Below are 13,539 nucleotides of genomic sequence, written 5' to 3' on the forward strand. Positions count from 1 at the left end.
CCAAAAGAAACAGGAAAAAAGTCAAATGAGTGTGATATCTGTGGTAAATCATTTGCACACAGAAACTATTTATCTGCTCACAAACGTATTCATACAGGGGAGAAGCCACATCAGTGTAATATTTGTGGTAAATCATTTATTTCAACTGGTCACTTAACTACTCATATACGTACTCATACAGGGGAGAAGCCATATCACTGTGATATCTGTGGTAAATCATTTGCTCGGAGTCATCAGTTGACTGTACATAAATACATTCATACAGGAGGGCAGCCATTTCATTGTGATATCTGTGGTAAATCTATATCTTCAAAGAGTAAATTAACAGTACACAAACGCTTTCATACTGGAGAGAAACCATTTCACTGTGATATTTGTGGTAAATCATTCTCTATTAGTAGTCACTTAACTACACACAAATATATTCATACAGGAGTGAAGCCATATCACTGTGATATCTGTGGTAAATCATTCTCTGTAGGAAGTAGCCTAAATACTCACAAACGACTTCATACAGGAGAAAAGCCGTATCACTGTGATATCTGTGGGAAAACATTATCTGATCAAGGTAACTTAGCTAGTCACAAACGTACTCATACAGGAGAGAAACGATACCTTTGTGATATTTGTGGTAAATCATTCTCTTACAGTAGATGTTTAATTGTTCACAAACGCAATCACACTGGAGAAAAGCCATATCACTGTGAAATCTGTGGTAAATCATTTGCTACCACACGTACAGTAACTGTTCACCAACACATTCATACAGGAGATAAGTCATATTCATGTGATATCTGCGGTAAGTCATTTCTTCGTAGAGAATCATTACCTATTCACAAACGTGTGCATACAGGTGAGAAGCCATATCGCTGTGATATCTGTGGTAAATCATTCTCAGGATTAACTAACTTAACTCTTCACAAACGCAGTCATACAGGGGAGAAACCATATATCTGCGATACCTGTGGTAAATCATTCACTACAACAAGTTACTTAACTAAACACAAATACATTCACACACGAGATGTGCCATATCACTGTGACATCTGTGGTGAATCATTTTCTCAAAAGCGCTATTTCACTGCCCATGCATCAATTCATACAGAAAAATAACTGTGTCAATGTATGATGTGCTATGAAAAATATCTAACCATAAATGTATTCATATAGACGGAGGTAGACAAATTTCTCAAGATGTAACAACTAATATCTAGAGTTTTGAATGGCATCTGCCAACATTAAGTAGGATTCTGAGCCCTGCCCCCGCTCCCGAAACAGCTGTTGGACTTTAAATTTTGGTACATTAATGTAGTTTTCCAAGCTGAATTGCTGGAGATATTTCTCTTTTTCCAGGAAAGTTTTGAAAAAAAGTTATAGAGGTTTAAAGTTGGATCGTTTTCACTAAGTCAGGAAACAGGATTTAGAAGCTGACATTTTGTGTATGATGGCACATCCTGACAACATCCTGAAAATGGCACTCATGCTTTTATATGACACCATAAACAAATCAATTACACACAACATATAACTGCTCATAACCTTGTTTAGAATTTTCAGACAATTTTTGCCAATGTGTATTCTACACGAGAATTTGTACGATTATATGCAAAAAAAACCCATTTTGGTGGTGCTTCCTTTAAGGCCTTTTTAGCACACCTGACAACCAACGCAATGACAAAGAAACGACTAAACAACACATATTTTGTAGTTTTAAGCATTCAATATGCATTTAATGTAATAGACAGCACATTACAAATTAAATATTTTTTAAAATATGAAATTTTAACACGAACTTCTTTACGCGTTCTTCCAGTGTGTCATGATTCCAACATGGCACCACATAAAGAAAAACTTGTCTGGTCTCGCAACACACTCCTCCAAAAAACCCACTGCTTATGTAGGATCCTTGCTCAGTTGTACTTACTTCTTGAAAAGACTGTTTCATCAATCTCAACAATCGTTGCAGGACCACCAATCTCAACTAGATGACAGAGCAGGTCCTCTGCATGTACTTCCCTAACATAGCTGTTATAGCCAAAAGCTGTGCAATGGGCTCATCCCCAGTTATTCAACACAAAACCGGATTGAAGTCAATTCCTTACCCCATGAGTAAAGGAAAAGCACAAGAGTCTTAAGAGGAAGGGTGCTACTTTCAATCCATGTGTCTTTCCTCACTGACACAGACTCCATGCATCCTTGATGTGAGTATCGGCAATACATATTCCCACCAAGTTTTCTTGTACTCGTAAAATGCTTCTCCATTTTCCATAATTTTCTGTGGGGTATAACACCCTTTTCTGGCAAATACAAAACCACATCTCCCTTTTGTGATTTAAGGCCTATTTGGTTGCTATTTTTAGCTCACATGACAACCACCTCAATGACTGAAATATATTTGTCAACACATGCTTTCTCACAGACAAAAGAGTAGTCATGTTTGGCTTGTTACTATGGTAACACTAATGTGTGGCTAAATTAGATGAAATTACCGAAAATTTTCAAGCCTTATAACAACTTATATGTTGATTTGTGGCGAAAATGATTTTCATGGCATTAATTAGTATAGAAAAGTATATCATTATACTGAATATGAAATCAATTCGAACAGAAATTGAGACTGAAAATTGGCAGCCAAACCGAAAAGATCCGAATTGCAATCTACACCATCTGAAAGGTGTTTGCAGAAAATTTCATTTAAAAAACATTCGTTTTCTGGAAGTTATGAGGAAAGTTTGGCGGCGGAAGGAAACATTTGGGTAGATATGCCAGGTTTTCTCTATATGTGTTAGAAGTACAATTTTAGAAAAGAGAAACCGACATTCCCAGTCGATCTGAAAAGCTACAGCAGCAGTTCACAAGCAACGAACTACAAGACGTCGACGACTGGTGTGAGCCGGTAACCTTCCACAATACGCATATTCAACCGGAAGTTGAATTCGGTCTTCAACCAGAAAGCCTAATATCAAGCTAATAATATTTTGATGTATCAATTGTGGAAGAAGCTTCCATATTTATGGCCCGTGTTATATTTATCAACAATATCTATTTATATATGTGTATGGTATATACACATGCACGCGCAGTGGAAGAAAATTTTTCTTCAACAACACGACTAGCCTGACTTTCTAATAATACCTGTGATTCATACTAGGTACTTTTTTTTTATATCTATTTTTCATATTCAAACGTTTCTACTTTTCAACAACGCAATGCTTTTGTCTTTTGATTAGTCATAAAAGTCGTTACACTCAAGAAACTTTCATCACGTTCTAAACGGTCAGAACTGACCTAGGGATATAAACAATAACGATTGACCTGTTTGGATGGAATCAAATGCTATCGACTTTCTTTGTGTAGTTTAACATATATAATGTCAGTTAATGTGATGGTGAAGCTGTGGTGTGTACTGTCTTAGCTGGATGTTTCCATTAATATTGTTGTGGTTTTCGTTATGTAGTCAAAGCCAGTTGCGGGCCTTGTTCAGCTTCCAAGTTACTCTTTCGAAAGTGACTTTCTATATAGTATAACATTTATAATAGACAAGCGATGTGCTGTGCTTGAAGCATCGTGATACAGAAGTAACGTATTATGAAGGAAAGCTTCTAACAATGGAGAAAGGGAAATCCGAATAATCTGTATATGATTCATGCAAAAAAAGTCCCATTCTTATAGCCGCAGGGTACTACTAAAGAAGAGTGGTCCCCAACGCGCGTCCGCGCTAGCTAGTCGTGAGTAGTCGATCCCTACAACAAGTGCGAGTATGCAAATGAATACATGTGCACGCCTATGCAAATTAGTACATGCGCGCTCTTTTACGGCTGAATATATATATTTAAAAAATGTATGAAGTTAACAAAAACAGGTAGTGTGTTATTTTTATTTGATTTGTTTTTTTATTTATTTACGTTGTTTAGAAGTTACGTGCACTTGCAGGATCGACTACTCACGACTAGCTAGCGCGGGTGCGCGTTGGGGACCACTCTTTAGTAGTACCCGCAGGGTACCACTACCCTTCTTTAGTAGTACCTGATGTGTGTGTTACACAATAGCCATGTGAAGCTGTAATTTGTATGTATGTAGACTTTACACAACGTTGTATCATGTAATTTTAAAAATCAGTTAAACTTCACTGTTCAATGATTGATGTAAATGTTTATATATACAGTTTATTCAATATAGAAAGATAATTTTCTGCTGTTGAATATTGAGCTTCACCTCTATCTTATGTTTCTCTATTTCAGATATAACAGTATCTGCATAAAAGAATTTCTTTTTACTTTAAATTCACCATAATTTATCATCTAAAGACTGGGATTATTGAATTCTAATTTTTTTCTACTTCACTGTCTCTAATATTTTCAGGAATAATTTGAATACTTTATTATACTTGGACACTTTTTCCAAAGGAGTTTCTACCATCTTCAGAAATCAACAGAGATTGAAGGAAATCTCTTTCAGGAATTAGTGAGAAACTAAAAGTTATGGATAATACATTATGTGAAAATCCATTTACACTTCAGGCATAGTCTGAAAACATGAATTTTGCAAATGAAATGCCAAAAGAGACAGGAAAAAAGTCAAATGAGTGTGATATCTGTGGTAAATCATTTGCACGCAGAAACTATTTAACTGCTCACAAACGTATTCATACAGGGGAGAAGCCACATCAGTGTAATATTTGTGGTAAATCATTTATTTCAACTGGTCACTTAACTACTCATGTACGTACACATACAGGAGAGAGGCCTTATCACTGTGATATCTGTGGTAAATCATATGCTCGTAGTAATCAATTAACTGTACATAAATACATTCATACAGGAGGGCAGCCATTTCATTGTGATATCTGTGGTAAATCTATGTCTTCAAAGAGTAAATTAACAGTACACAAACGCTTTCATACTGGAGAGAAACCATTTCATTGTGATATTTGTGGTAAATCATTCTCTATTAGTAGTCACTTAACTACTCACAAATATATGCATACAGGAGAGAAGCCATATCACTGTGATATCTGTGGTAAATCATTCTCTGTAGGAAGTAACCTAAATACTCACAAACGACTTCATACAGGAGAAAAACCATACCACTGTGATATCTGTGGGAAAACATTATCTGATCAAGGCAACTTAAATAGTCACAAACGTACTCATACAGGAGAGAAACGATACCTCTGTGATATTTGTGGTAAATCATTCTCTGATAGTAGGTCTTTAACTGCACACAAACGCAGTCACACTGGAGAAAAGCCATATCACTGTGAAATCTGTGGTAAATCATTTGCAACCACACGTACAGTAACTGTTCACCAACGTATTCATACAGGACACAAGTCGTATTCATGCGATATCTGTGGTAAGTCATTTCTTCGCAGAGAATCATTATTTATTCACAAACGCATACATACAGGTGAGAAACCATATCACTGTGATACCTGTGGTAAATCATTCACAGTATCAACTACTTTGACTACACACAAATGCAGACATACAAGGGAGAAACCATATCACTGTGATATCTGTGGTAAAGCATTTTCTCAAAAACGTCACTTCACTGCCCATGCATCTACTCATACAGGTAAATAACTGTGTCAATGTATATTGTGCTGTAAAAAATACCTAACCATAAATGTATTCACAGAGGGAGTTAGAGCTATCTTTCTAGACTATATAGTTCATGTAACTACATTTAATATCTACATTCATGAAATGACTTCCCTGTTTGATTATGATAAAGGTATTGTTTCAGAAAATAGTCATATGTATATTGTAGCTAACATACATGTCCCGAGAGATGACAATATACAATATATTTACTGGATATTGTGTAAGTAACTGAGAAATGAATTCTTATAAATCATGAATAACATCACTGTACAGTTAAATTAGAAATAAAATTATGAACAATAAAAGAAAATTATACCACATTGGGATGTAAGTATGATGTCTTATATAGAATCTTTGTCTTTTATGCAATTAATCATGTCAACATGTAAATGAGATTTTGGATGATGATGATGATTATTTCAGCAAAATAATAATTATGAATATTCAACAAAGAACTGAAACACATGAATCTAGGATAAAAGTGTTGGGATAAAATATTAGTGTCCTGTGTTGATGTAGGGAGATTTGGTTACTATTTCTTGCATATTGTTGTTTCACTTTGAGGTCCATCATTTATTGTGTGAGCTAAGAATTGTCTGTCAGCTGTTTGCCATGTATCAACACATACACACAGAAGAAGGAAATGTATTTAAAAAGTTTCATATGTCTGAATGGAGTGAAGGAAGAGGCTTTGGGAAAAAAAGTATTTGAAACAAAATTTTTTGTTTTTTTGTCTGGAATTGAAATCGTCTGCACATGGAATTACAAAATAATGAAATAAAGACTTGTGAGGTGACAGTGGGAATTGAAATTTCAAAATGTTTTTTTTTTTATTTATTGACATAATCATAAATTTTAATATTGAAAATAAGAATCCTAATTGCATGGGCAAATGTCTTCTATAATTGCAGGCCAAGTGGATTTGATAAATGAAACTGAAAGTGGCTTTAGTATATACATATACACACACACACACACATATCATCATTGACTTATTATGTGACAGACTGAATTTATTGAGGCTGATTTTCTATGGCCACTTACACTTCCTGTAGCTAACTTGCCTATTTCCAAACAAAGTAATATTTCTCCATGGCCAGACATGTTTTCGTAGAATATTGGAAATAAATGACACTCATTTACCACATGATGTCTAGAGAAGAAAAGGCAAACATTGACATCATCGTTTAACATCTGTTATCCATGCTAACATGGGTTGGAGAGTTTGCAGGGGAGGCACTAGGCTACATTGGATGATTTAGCATGGTTTCTGTGACTGGATGCCCTTCCTAACACCATAATATATGTACTTGTTTATGTATAAGCAGTTTTATTTGCACTAAAGTATATGGACTGGATAGTTTGTACAGCTGGATGTACTTCCGATCACTAATCACCTTACAGCATGTACTGGTTGCTGTTTTTGTGCCACCAGCACTATTGAGATTGTCATGAAGTTTGGAATGTTACAAACCCTTAAAAAGGGGTGTTGGCTTTATACTAGAGGATGAGGGGTTAAAGTATGAGAAAGCATGGTGGGCAGAGTAGACTCTGAAAATGGAGCCGCATGGTTACTCACACTTAAAAGATTAGGTGAGAATGATCAGTAGAAGCTTGAAGGAGATAGCGTTGATGTGGTGTCAAGGCAGGTCATTCATTGTACAAGGTAAGTAGAAGTAGATGGATTGAGTGGTGATTTGCAATGTTATATAGGGGCCATGAGACCAAAGGAGAGGCAGGCAACAACAGTAAAGACTGCTTATATCTGAAAAGTTGGAGTGGAAGGTAGAATATTTATGATTATAGAAGTTCCTAAACTTCTTTTACACATGGTGCACCTTACAAGTCAAAACATTTTGGCCCAAACCTCACAGAGGCAATGACTAGTGATCAAGACCTTTGGCTATGTGCTCTACTTAAGGGGTCCCTTAAGTGCGCCCACACTGGTAGCACATAAAGAAAAAATCAACCTTTGAACATTGGGCCTCACGGAGGCAAAGTGGCTGAGTACCATTTGAGCGTTGGGCATGAAGGAGGCAAAGTGATTGAGTTCCTTTCGAGTATTAGGCCTCATGGAGGTAAAATGGCTGAGTTCCGTTTGAGTGTTGGGCCTCAGAGGTGAGGTGACTGAGTTCCTTTCGAGTATTGAGCCTCATGGAAGCAAAGTGGCAGAGTTCCTTTTGAGTATTGGCCCTGACAGAGGTGAGGTGGCTGAGTTCTTTTTGAGCATTGGGCCTTGTGGAGGCAAAGTGACCAAGTTCCTGTCAAGTGTTGGGCCTTATGGAGGCAATGGCCAAGACCTTTGGCATTATGAAGAAGACCCACCAAGCCATGGATTCACTGAATGTGCCATAAAATGTCAATTTCAAGGATAGATTGATGTTAATTTAGTTTTTATCCTTATGAGATTTCAGGTTCATAAATTGAATAATACTGTCATACCATAATTAGGCTAAGTGAATTGAACGACACAACCACCTCTCGTTCTTAGTTTAGAACTTAGTATTTAGTTTTTTGCCACTTATATACATTTATATATGAACTTCTAGTGAATTTCGGTTTGTAATTTTCGTATTTTGAAATATTATATTGCTTTTTCGAGGCACACAATTTGGGAACCACTGGGTTAGGCTGTAGGATGGAGGTTGTGAAAGAGGAAGGTGTTATGCAGTGGTGGGAGCAGTAAATTATGGTACTGTAGTTGTGAACAATATTAATGGGTGATGAAAAGCTAAGAAGTAATATGGATTTCGGTAGGAAGGTTAAAAAAAAAGCAGTATGGTGATACAAAATGAAGGGTGGAGGTAGAGCAATTTGTGTATCTATATGTACACACATACACAAAGTGGTCTCAGTGTACAGTTTTCCTAAGGTGGGTGGGTTTTAAGAATTGTATATCACCAGCCATCCTGTTCCTTAGTTATGTCTATGAGGCTCAGTCTTGAAATTGGTTTTGCACCATTTCTCATGCCCTGTTTCTCTCTTTTCCACAGGCTCAAAACATTAAATGATTGGCATTTCTTTTTAAATCCGTTTTCATTTAAATGCATAACTTGTCCATTCCAGGCAATCTTCTTTCTTGCACAGCACACCTGATTCTCTCTACATTTATACTATATCGTTTACACACTTACATTATGCATCCAGTTAAGCATACTTCGATTCTTTCCAGTCTTCTCAAGGCCTATGTCATACTACCATGCAGCATTGTATTTCTAACACAAGCATCATACAATCTCCGTTTCAGCCTGTGGGAAAAAGCATTTGTTGCTGAAAGAGGTTGTATCTTCCTGAACTTTCTGCAGTCTGTTCTTACTCTGTCAATGATACTTTCATAGCAACCACGTCTGTTTTCAGGGTGCTCATACTACATACTGCTTCAGTGCATCTATCACATACGAAGCTTCTTTTCTCTGCTAGTCTGCCTATGATTCCACTTCATCTCTTGTGTGTCTACAGCTTCCATTGGCAACAGTGTAAGTTTACATTTTAGGCTTCTGCATATTGAGTAAGGCCATTTCCCCGAGGACACCAGGGTCTAATCTTAAGGAAAATTTTATAAGGGTTTAAAGTTTGATTATTTTTACTCAATCAGAAAAGATTTGAAGACTGGCATTTTCTGCATGAAAGCAAAACTTTAAGATGATGAATTTTTATCAAACAAAACATTACGTCAATGAATGTCCTAAGATACTTTGAAATTTTAATAAGTTTTAATGAATGAAGTCACGAAACGGTTGAACAGCCATGTAAATGATTTAAAAAGGAAAAAAATCCTCAACGAAATTTTTTGACATACTGCAAAAGAAACTACGTTAATATTGGGGTTTAGGGTCAGTCTGACAAGTGGATGACCTGGGGTTAATCAATTGGTAACATTTTTCTAAAATTCCTCTCTGAAAACTTTTTTTGACAAATTATAAAAAAAAAATTAATAAATAAACTTAAAGAAACTCTACGTTAGGCATGTAAACATGAACTGAACTGAAACTACAGCCTAACGTGTTTGAATTTTCGCTTTAAAAGATGTATAGTTTACTGTAAAGCGAAAATTCAAAAACGAAAGTCAGTATATGAGTGCTCGTTAAAGAAAATACACGTAGTAGTTGTGGTAGTGTTAAACAGACAATAGCTTCGCTTGTTACTATACAAACAGGCACCAATGTGTTGGATGCTTTCCAGTCGCTGAAATTATTTGCAAAATTTAAAAGCTATTGAGTTATTATTAATTTAATTAGCATACAAAATTGAAGCAAATACGAAAACAACTGGAACAAAATTTTAAAAAATAGAAAACTGTAGCAGCAATAGAAAAGATCTGGACTCCTTTTGATTTGCAATTTAATTTTCTTCATTATTTATTTCTTGGGGAGAAAATGAGTGCAATTTTTATCATCAGCCTGTAAAACTACATTTTCTGGAGATTTGAACGACTTATAGTGTTTCGTTGAAATTGAACATCAGAACCACTAGAAGCAGATGCAAGAAACAACTACAACATATCGACAACGATCGTTGAAATTGGATTCATTATCCGTGTTACAACTTGTGAATACCCAAAAGCGGTGTCTTTCATCTGTTTAGCATCTCATTCCACTGCTAACATTCTGCCAATGCGCATGATCAACCGGAAGTTGACTTCGACGTTCACTCATCAGATGCCAGCTTTGTATTACGAATTGAATCGCATATGTATATAAGATAATTTATTAGCTTGACGCATAAAGCAGTGAAGAATTAATCATATTTATCTCATATCTTCTAATGAATTTATCTATAATGTTATACATTGTATATACGCAATGGGAGTAATTTCAGCATCCTGACCATCGTCACTGATTTGCTCTTTATAGCTGTGATTCATACGAGGTATTTTTGTTGATTCTTTTCTCATTCAAACGTCGTTTCTACTTTCACAACGCCTCTATTTGATTGATCTGTCATATATTTCGCGACATTCTTGAAAACAATCAGTCTTTGAAACACAAGTCTGCACAGTTAGCACTGACGTAGGGATATAAACAACGTCATATCACTTTTCAGGCCAGAGAACTGTCACCGTCCACTATTGTGTGTTCACCATATTGGGCTGGAACAAAAGTTCGTACCGTTTCTATGCAAAATTCAAAAACAATACATTGATACTTGTGCATTTCTATATTTGACCATGTGTCCCATTTTGTTCCTCTATCTTTCGTCCTTATCGTATCAGCTTGATGAGCATAGCTTCCCTTTGCATCTGTTAGGGTCAGGAACTGTATTAAGTTGTTTTTACAGCCTTCCAAACAACTGCAGTTCTTCCCGTTAATGTAATTTTGTAGATATCGAAATAACGGTTATCCGAAGGTGCTAGATTAGGTGATTATGAAGGATTTGGTAGTTCATCCCCGCCAAACTATATCAATTTCTACCATTTGAAGGGAAATATAAAACTGAGAGTTGTCCTGAATGAAAGCGAACCGTTACCATTAGCCAATTAAGGACCTTTGTCACCGATTTCCTCCTTTAATAAGTCTAATTGACAACAGTAATTGTCAGAATTCAACATCTGATATTAAGGAAGAAGCTCGTCATACATAATTGTACCATCCCACCAGATACACAGCGTCGCTTTTTTTCCAATACTCACTGGCTTTTCTGATTAAGGGGATTCATTTCCTTTTCTCTAGAAGCTTTTTCATTGGTGAAGAATCACTTTTGATCGTTTTTTTCTAAAAGCTGGTGGTTTTTGTTGTGCTCGGGCAGAGAATTGCAGATGGAAATACCGTTAAATTTGTTTCCATTAAATTATTAGGTACCAGAAGTTCACGTATCGAAGTATTCATATGAAAAATGTGAAGTATCTCAGTGATGTCTTGTTTTTGTGTGGTCTTGGTTATTATCAAAGACTGCAGTTCTGCTGGAATGTTCACGGTGTCCCTGATAAAAATTTTCAGGTCTCAGCCAGGCGAACCACGTACAAACAGTCGCTATATATTTTTATATATGCAGGCATCAAACAAGAGTGTACGATGTAGTTTTAATAATTAAAATTTAACTTCAATCGTTGATGTAAATTCTTATACTATTTCTCTACTATTTCAGAAGTAACAGATGGTATTGGTATAGAAGAATTTATTTACTTCAGATTCGTCATCAATATTTCTCATCATTTAAATACTAAAGAATGATGTTATTTCAAATAGAAATGATTGGTGGGATGACTGTGAAATATTTCTTGTGAACTGTGATTATTATATTATTAACAGTGTAACTTTTTCTTTCACTATCTGGAATATGTTCAAGAGTGAGCTTCTGCCATCAACAGATATCAATAAACATGGAATTTGAAGGAAATTTTTAAGTAGAAAATATGAATAAAACATAGCAATTAGTGAGAAAAGAACAGTAATGGAAAATACATTACGTGAGACCCCAATTAAAACAGAGTCTGAAGGCATTGATTTTCCTGATGAGATGCTGAAGGTGATGGAAAAAACATCATACCACTGTGGTATATGTGGTAAATCATATTCTGAGAGAGGAACATTGACTAAACACAAACGTATTCATACGGGAGAGAAACTGTATCAGTGTAATATCTGTGGTAAATCATTCATTTCAAGTAATTACTTAACTATTCATATACGCACTCATACAGGAGAGAAGCCATATCAGTGTGATATCTGTGGTAAATCATTCGCTCACAGTTCTCATTTAAAAGTCCATAAATACATTCATACAGGAGGGCAGCCATGCCATTGTGATATCTGTGGTAAATCTATGTCTTCAAAGAGTAAATTAACAGTACACAAACGCTTTCATACTGGAGAGAAACCATTTCATTGTGATATTTGTGGTAAATCATTCTCTATTAGTAGTCACTTAACTACTCACAAATATATGCATACAGGAGAGAAGCCATATCACTGTGATATCTGTGGTAAATCATTCTCTGTAGGAAGTAACCTAAATACTCACAAACGACTTCATACAGGAGAAAAACCATACCACTGTGACATCTGTGGGAAAACATTATCTGATCAAGGTAACTTAACTAGTCATAAACGTATTCATACAGGTGAGAAACGATACCTCTGTGATATTTGTGGTAAATCATTCTCTGATAGTAGGTCTTTAACTGCACACAAACGCAATCACACTGGAGAAAAGCCATATCACTGTGAAATCTGCGGTAAAGCGTTCAGCACCACACGTCAAGTAACTGTTCACCAACATATTCATACAGGAGACAAGTCATATTCATGCGATATCTGTGGTAAGTCATTTCCTCGTAATGAATCATTATTTGTTCACAAACGCATACACACAGGTGAGAAGCCATACCACTGTGATATCTGTGGTAAATCATTCACAGTATCAACTACTTTGACTACACACAAACGCAGTCATACAGGAGAGAAACCATATCACTGTGATACCTGTGGTAAATCATTCACTACAACAAGTTACCTAACTAAGCACAAACTCATTCACACGCGAGATACGCCATATCATTGTGATATCTGTGGTAAATCATTTTCTCAAAAACGTCACTTCACTGCCCATGCATCTACTCATACAGGTAAATAACTGTGTCAATGTATATGGTGCTGTAAAAAATACGTAACCATAAATGTATTCACAGAGGGAGTTAGAGCTATCTTTCTAGACTATATAGTTCATGTAACTACATTTAATATCTACATTCATGAAATGACTTCCCTGTTTGATTATGATAAAGGTATTGTTTCAGAAAATAGTCATATGTATATTGTAGCTAACATACATGTCCCGAGAGATGACAATATACAATAAATTTATTGGATATTGTGTAAGTAACTGAGAAATGAATTCTTATAAATCATGAATAACATCACTGTACAGTTCAATTAGAAATAGAATTATGAACAATAAAAGAAAATTATACCACATTGGGATGTAAGTATGATGT

The 13,539-nt window shown here is 35.7% G+C and overlaps 4 protein-coding genes across 6 annotated transcripts in view; all 4 read left to right on the forward strand.

Moving 5' to 3' along the window:
* LOC128250437 (zinc finger protein 665-like) overlaps nucleotides 1-1,120 on the forward strand; it is a 4,629-nt gene extending 3,509 nt beyond the window's left edge. The window contains exon 2 of the mRNA XM_052975427.1: nucleotides 8-1,120. Coding sequence (XP_052831387.1) covers nucleotides 8-1,113 — 1,106 coding nt within the window. The 3' untranslated portion in view covers nucleotides 1,114-1,120. The remainder of the gene's footprint in view (nucleotides 1-7) is intronic.
* The window catches only part of LOC106868788 (UBX domain-containing protein 11), a 147,774-nt gene that overhangs the window by 66,957 nt on the left and 67,278 nt on the right, over nucleotides 1-13,539 (forward strand). The window lies entirely within an intron of this gene.
* Nucleotides 1,164-6,417, forward strand: LOC128250462 (zinc finger protein 492-like). 2 transcript variants are annotated; one of them, XM_052975551.1, is made up of 2 exons: nucleotides 1,164-3,151; nucleotides 4,242-6,417. In XM_052975551.1, exon 2 carries the CDS (start codon nucleotides 4,536-4,538, stop codon nucleotides 5,583-5,585), a length of 1,050 nt encoding a protein of 349 aa, XP_052831511.1. In that variant the 5' UTR covers nucleotides 1,164-3,151; nucleotides 4,242-4,535; the 3' UTR covers nucleotides 5,586-6,417. The 2 variants fall into 2 exon arrangements, with proteins under 2 accessions (XP_052831511.1, XP_052831512.1); XM_052975552.1 differs by having other exon boundaries at nucleotides 4,363-6,417.
* LOC106868795 (zinc finger protein OZF) lies at nucleotides 6,504-13,530 on the forward strand. Of its 2 annotated transcripts, none has more exons than XM_014914213.2 (2): nucleotides 6,504-10,475; nucleotides 11,691-13,530. In XM_014914213.2, the coding sequence occupies exon 2, from the start codon at nucleotides 11,997-11,999 to the stop codon at nucleotides 13,176-13,178; it is 1,182 nt and encodes a 393-aa protein (XP_014769699.1). In that variant the 5' UTR covers nucleotides 6,504-10,475; nucleotides 11,691-11,996; the 3' UTR covers nucleotides 13,179-13,530. The 2 variants fall into 2 exon arrangements, with proteins under 2 accessions (XP_014769699.1, XP_052831509.1); XM_052975549.1 differs by lacking the exon at nucleotides 6,504-10,475 and adding an exon at nucleotides 10,482-10,706.

Source organism: Octopus bimaculoides, chromosome 21, assembly GCF_001194135.2.
Source record: "Octopus bimaculoides isolate UCB-OBI-ISO-001 chromosome 21, ASM119413v2, whole genome shotgun sequence".
Taxonomy (NCBI): domain Eukaryota; kingdom Metazoa; phylum Mollusca; class Cephalopoda; order Octopoda; family Octopodidae; genus Octopus; species Octopus bimaculoides.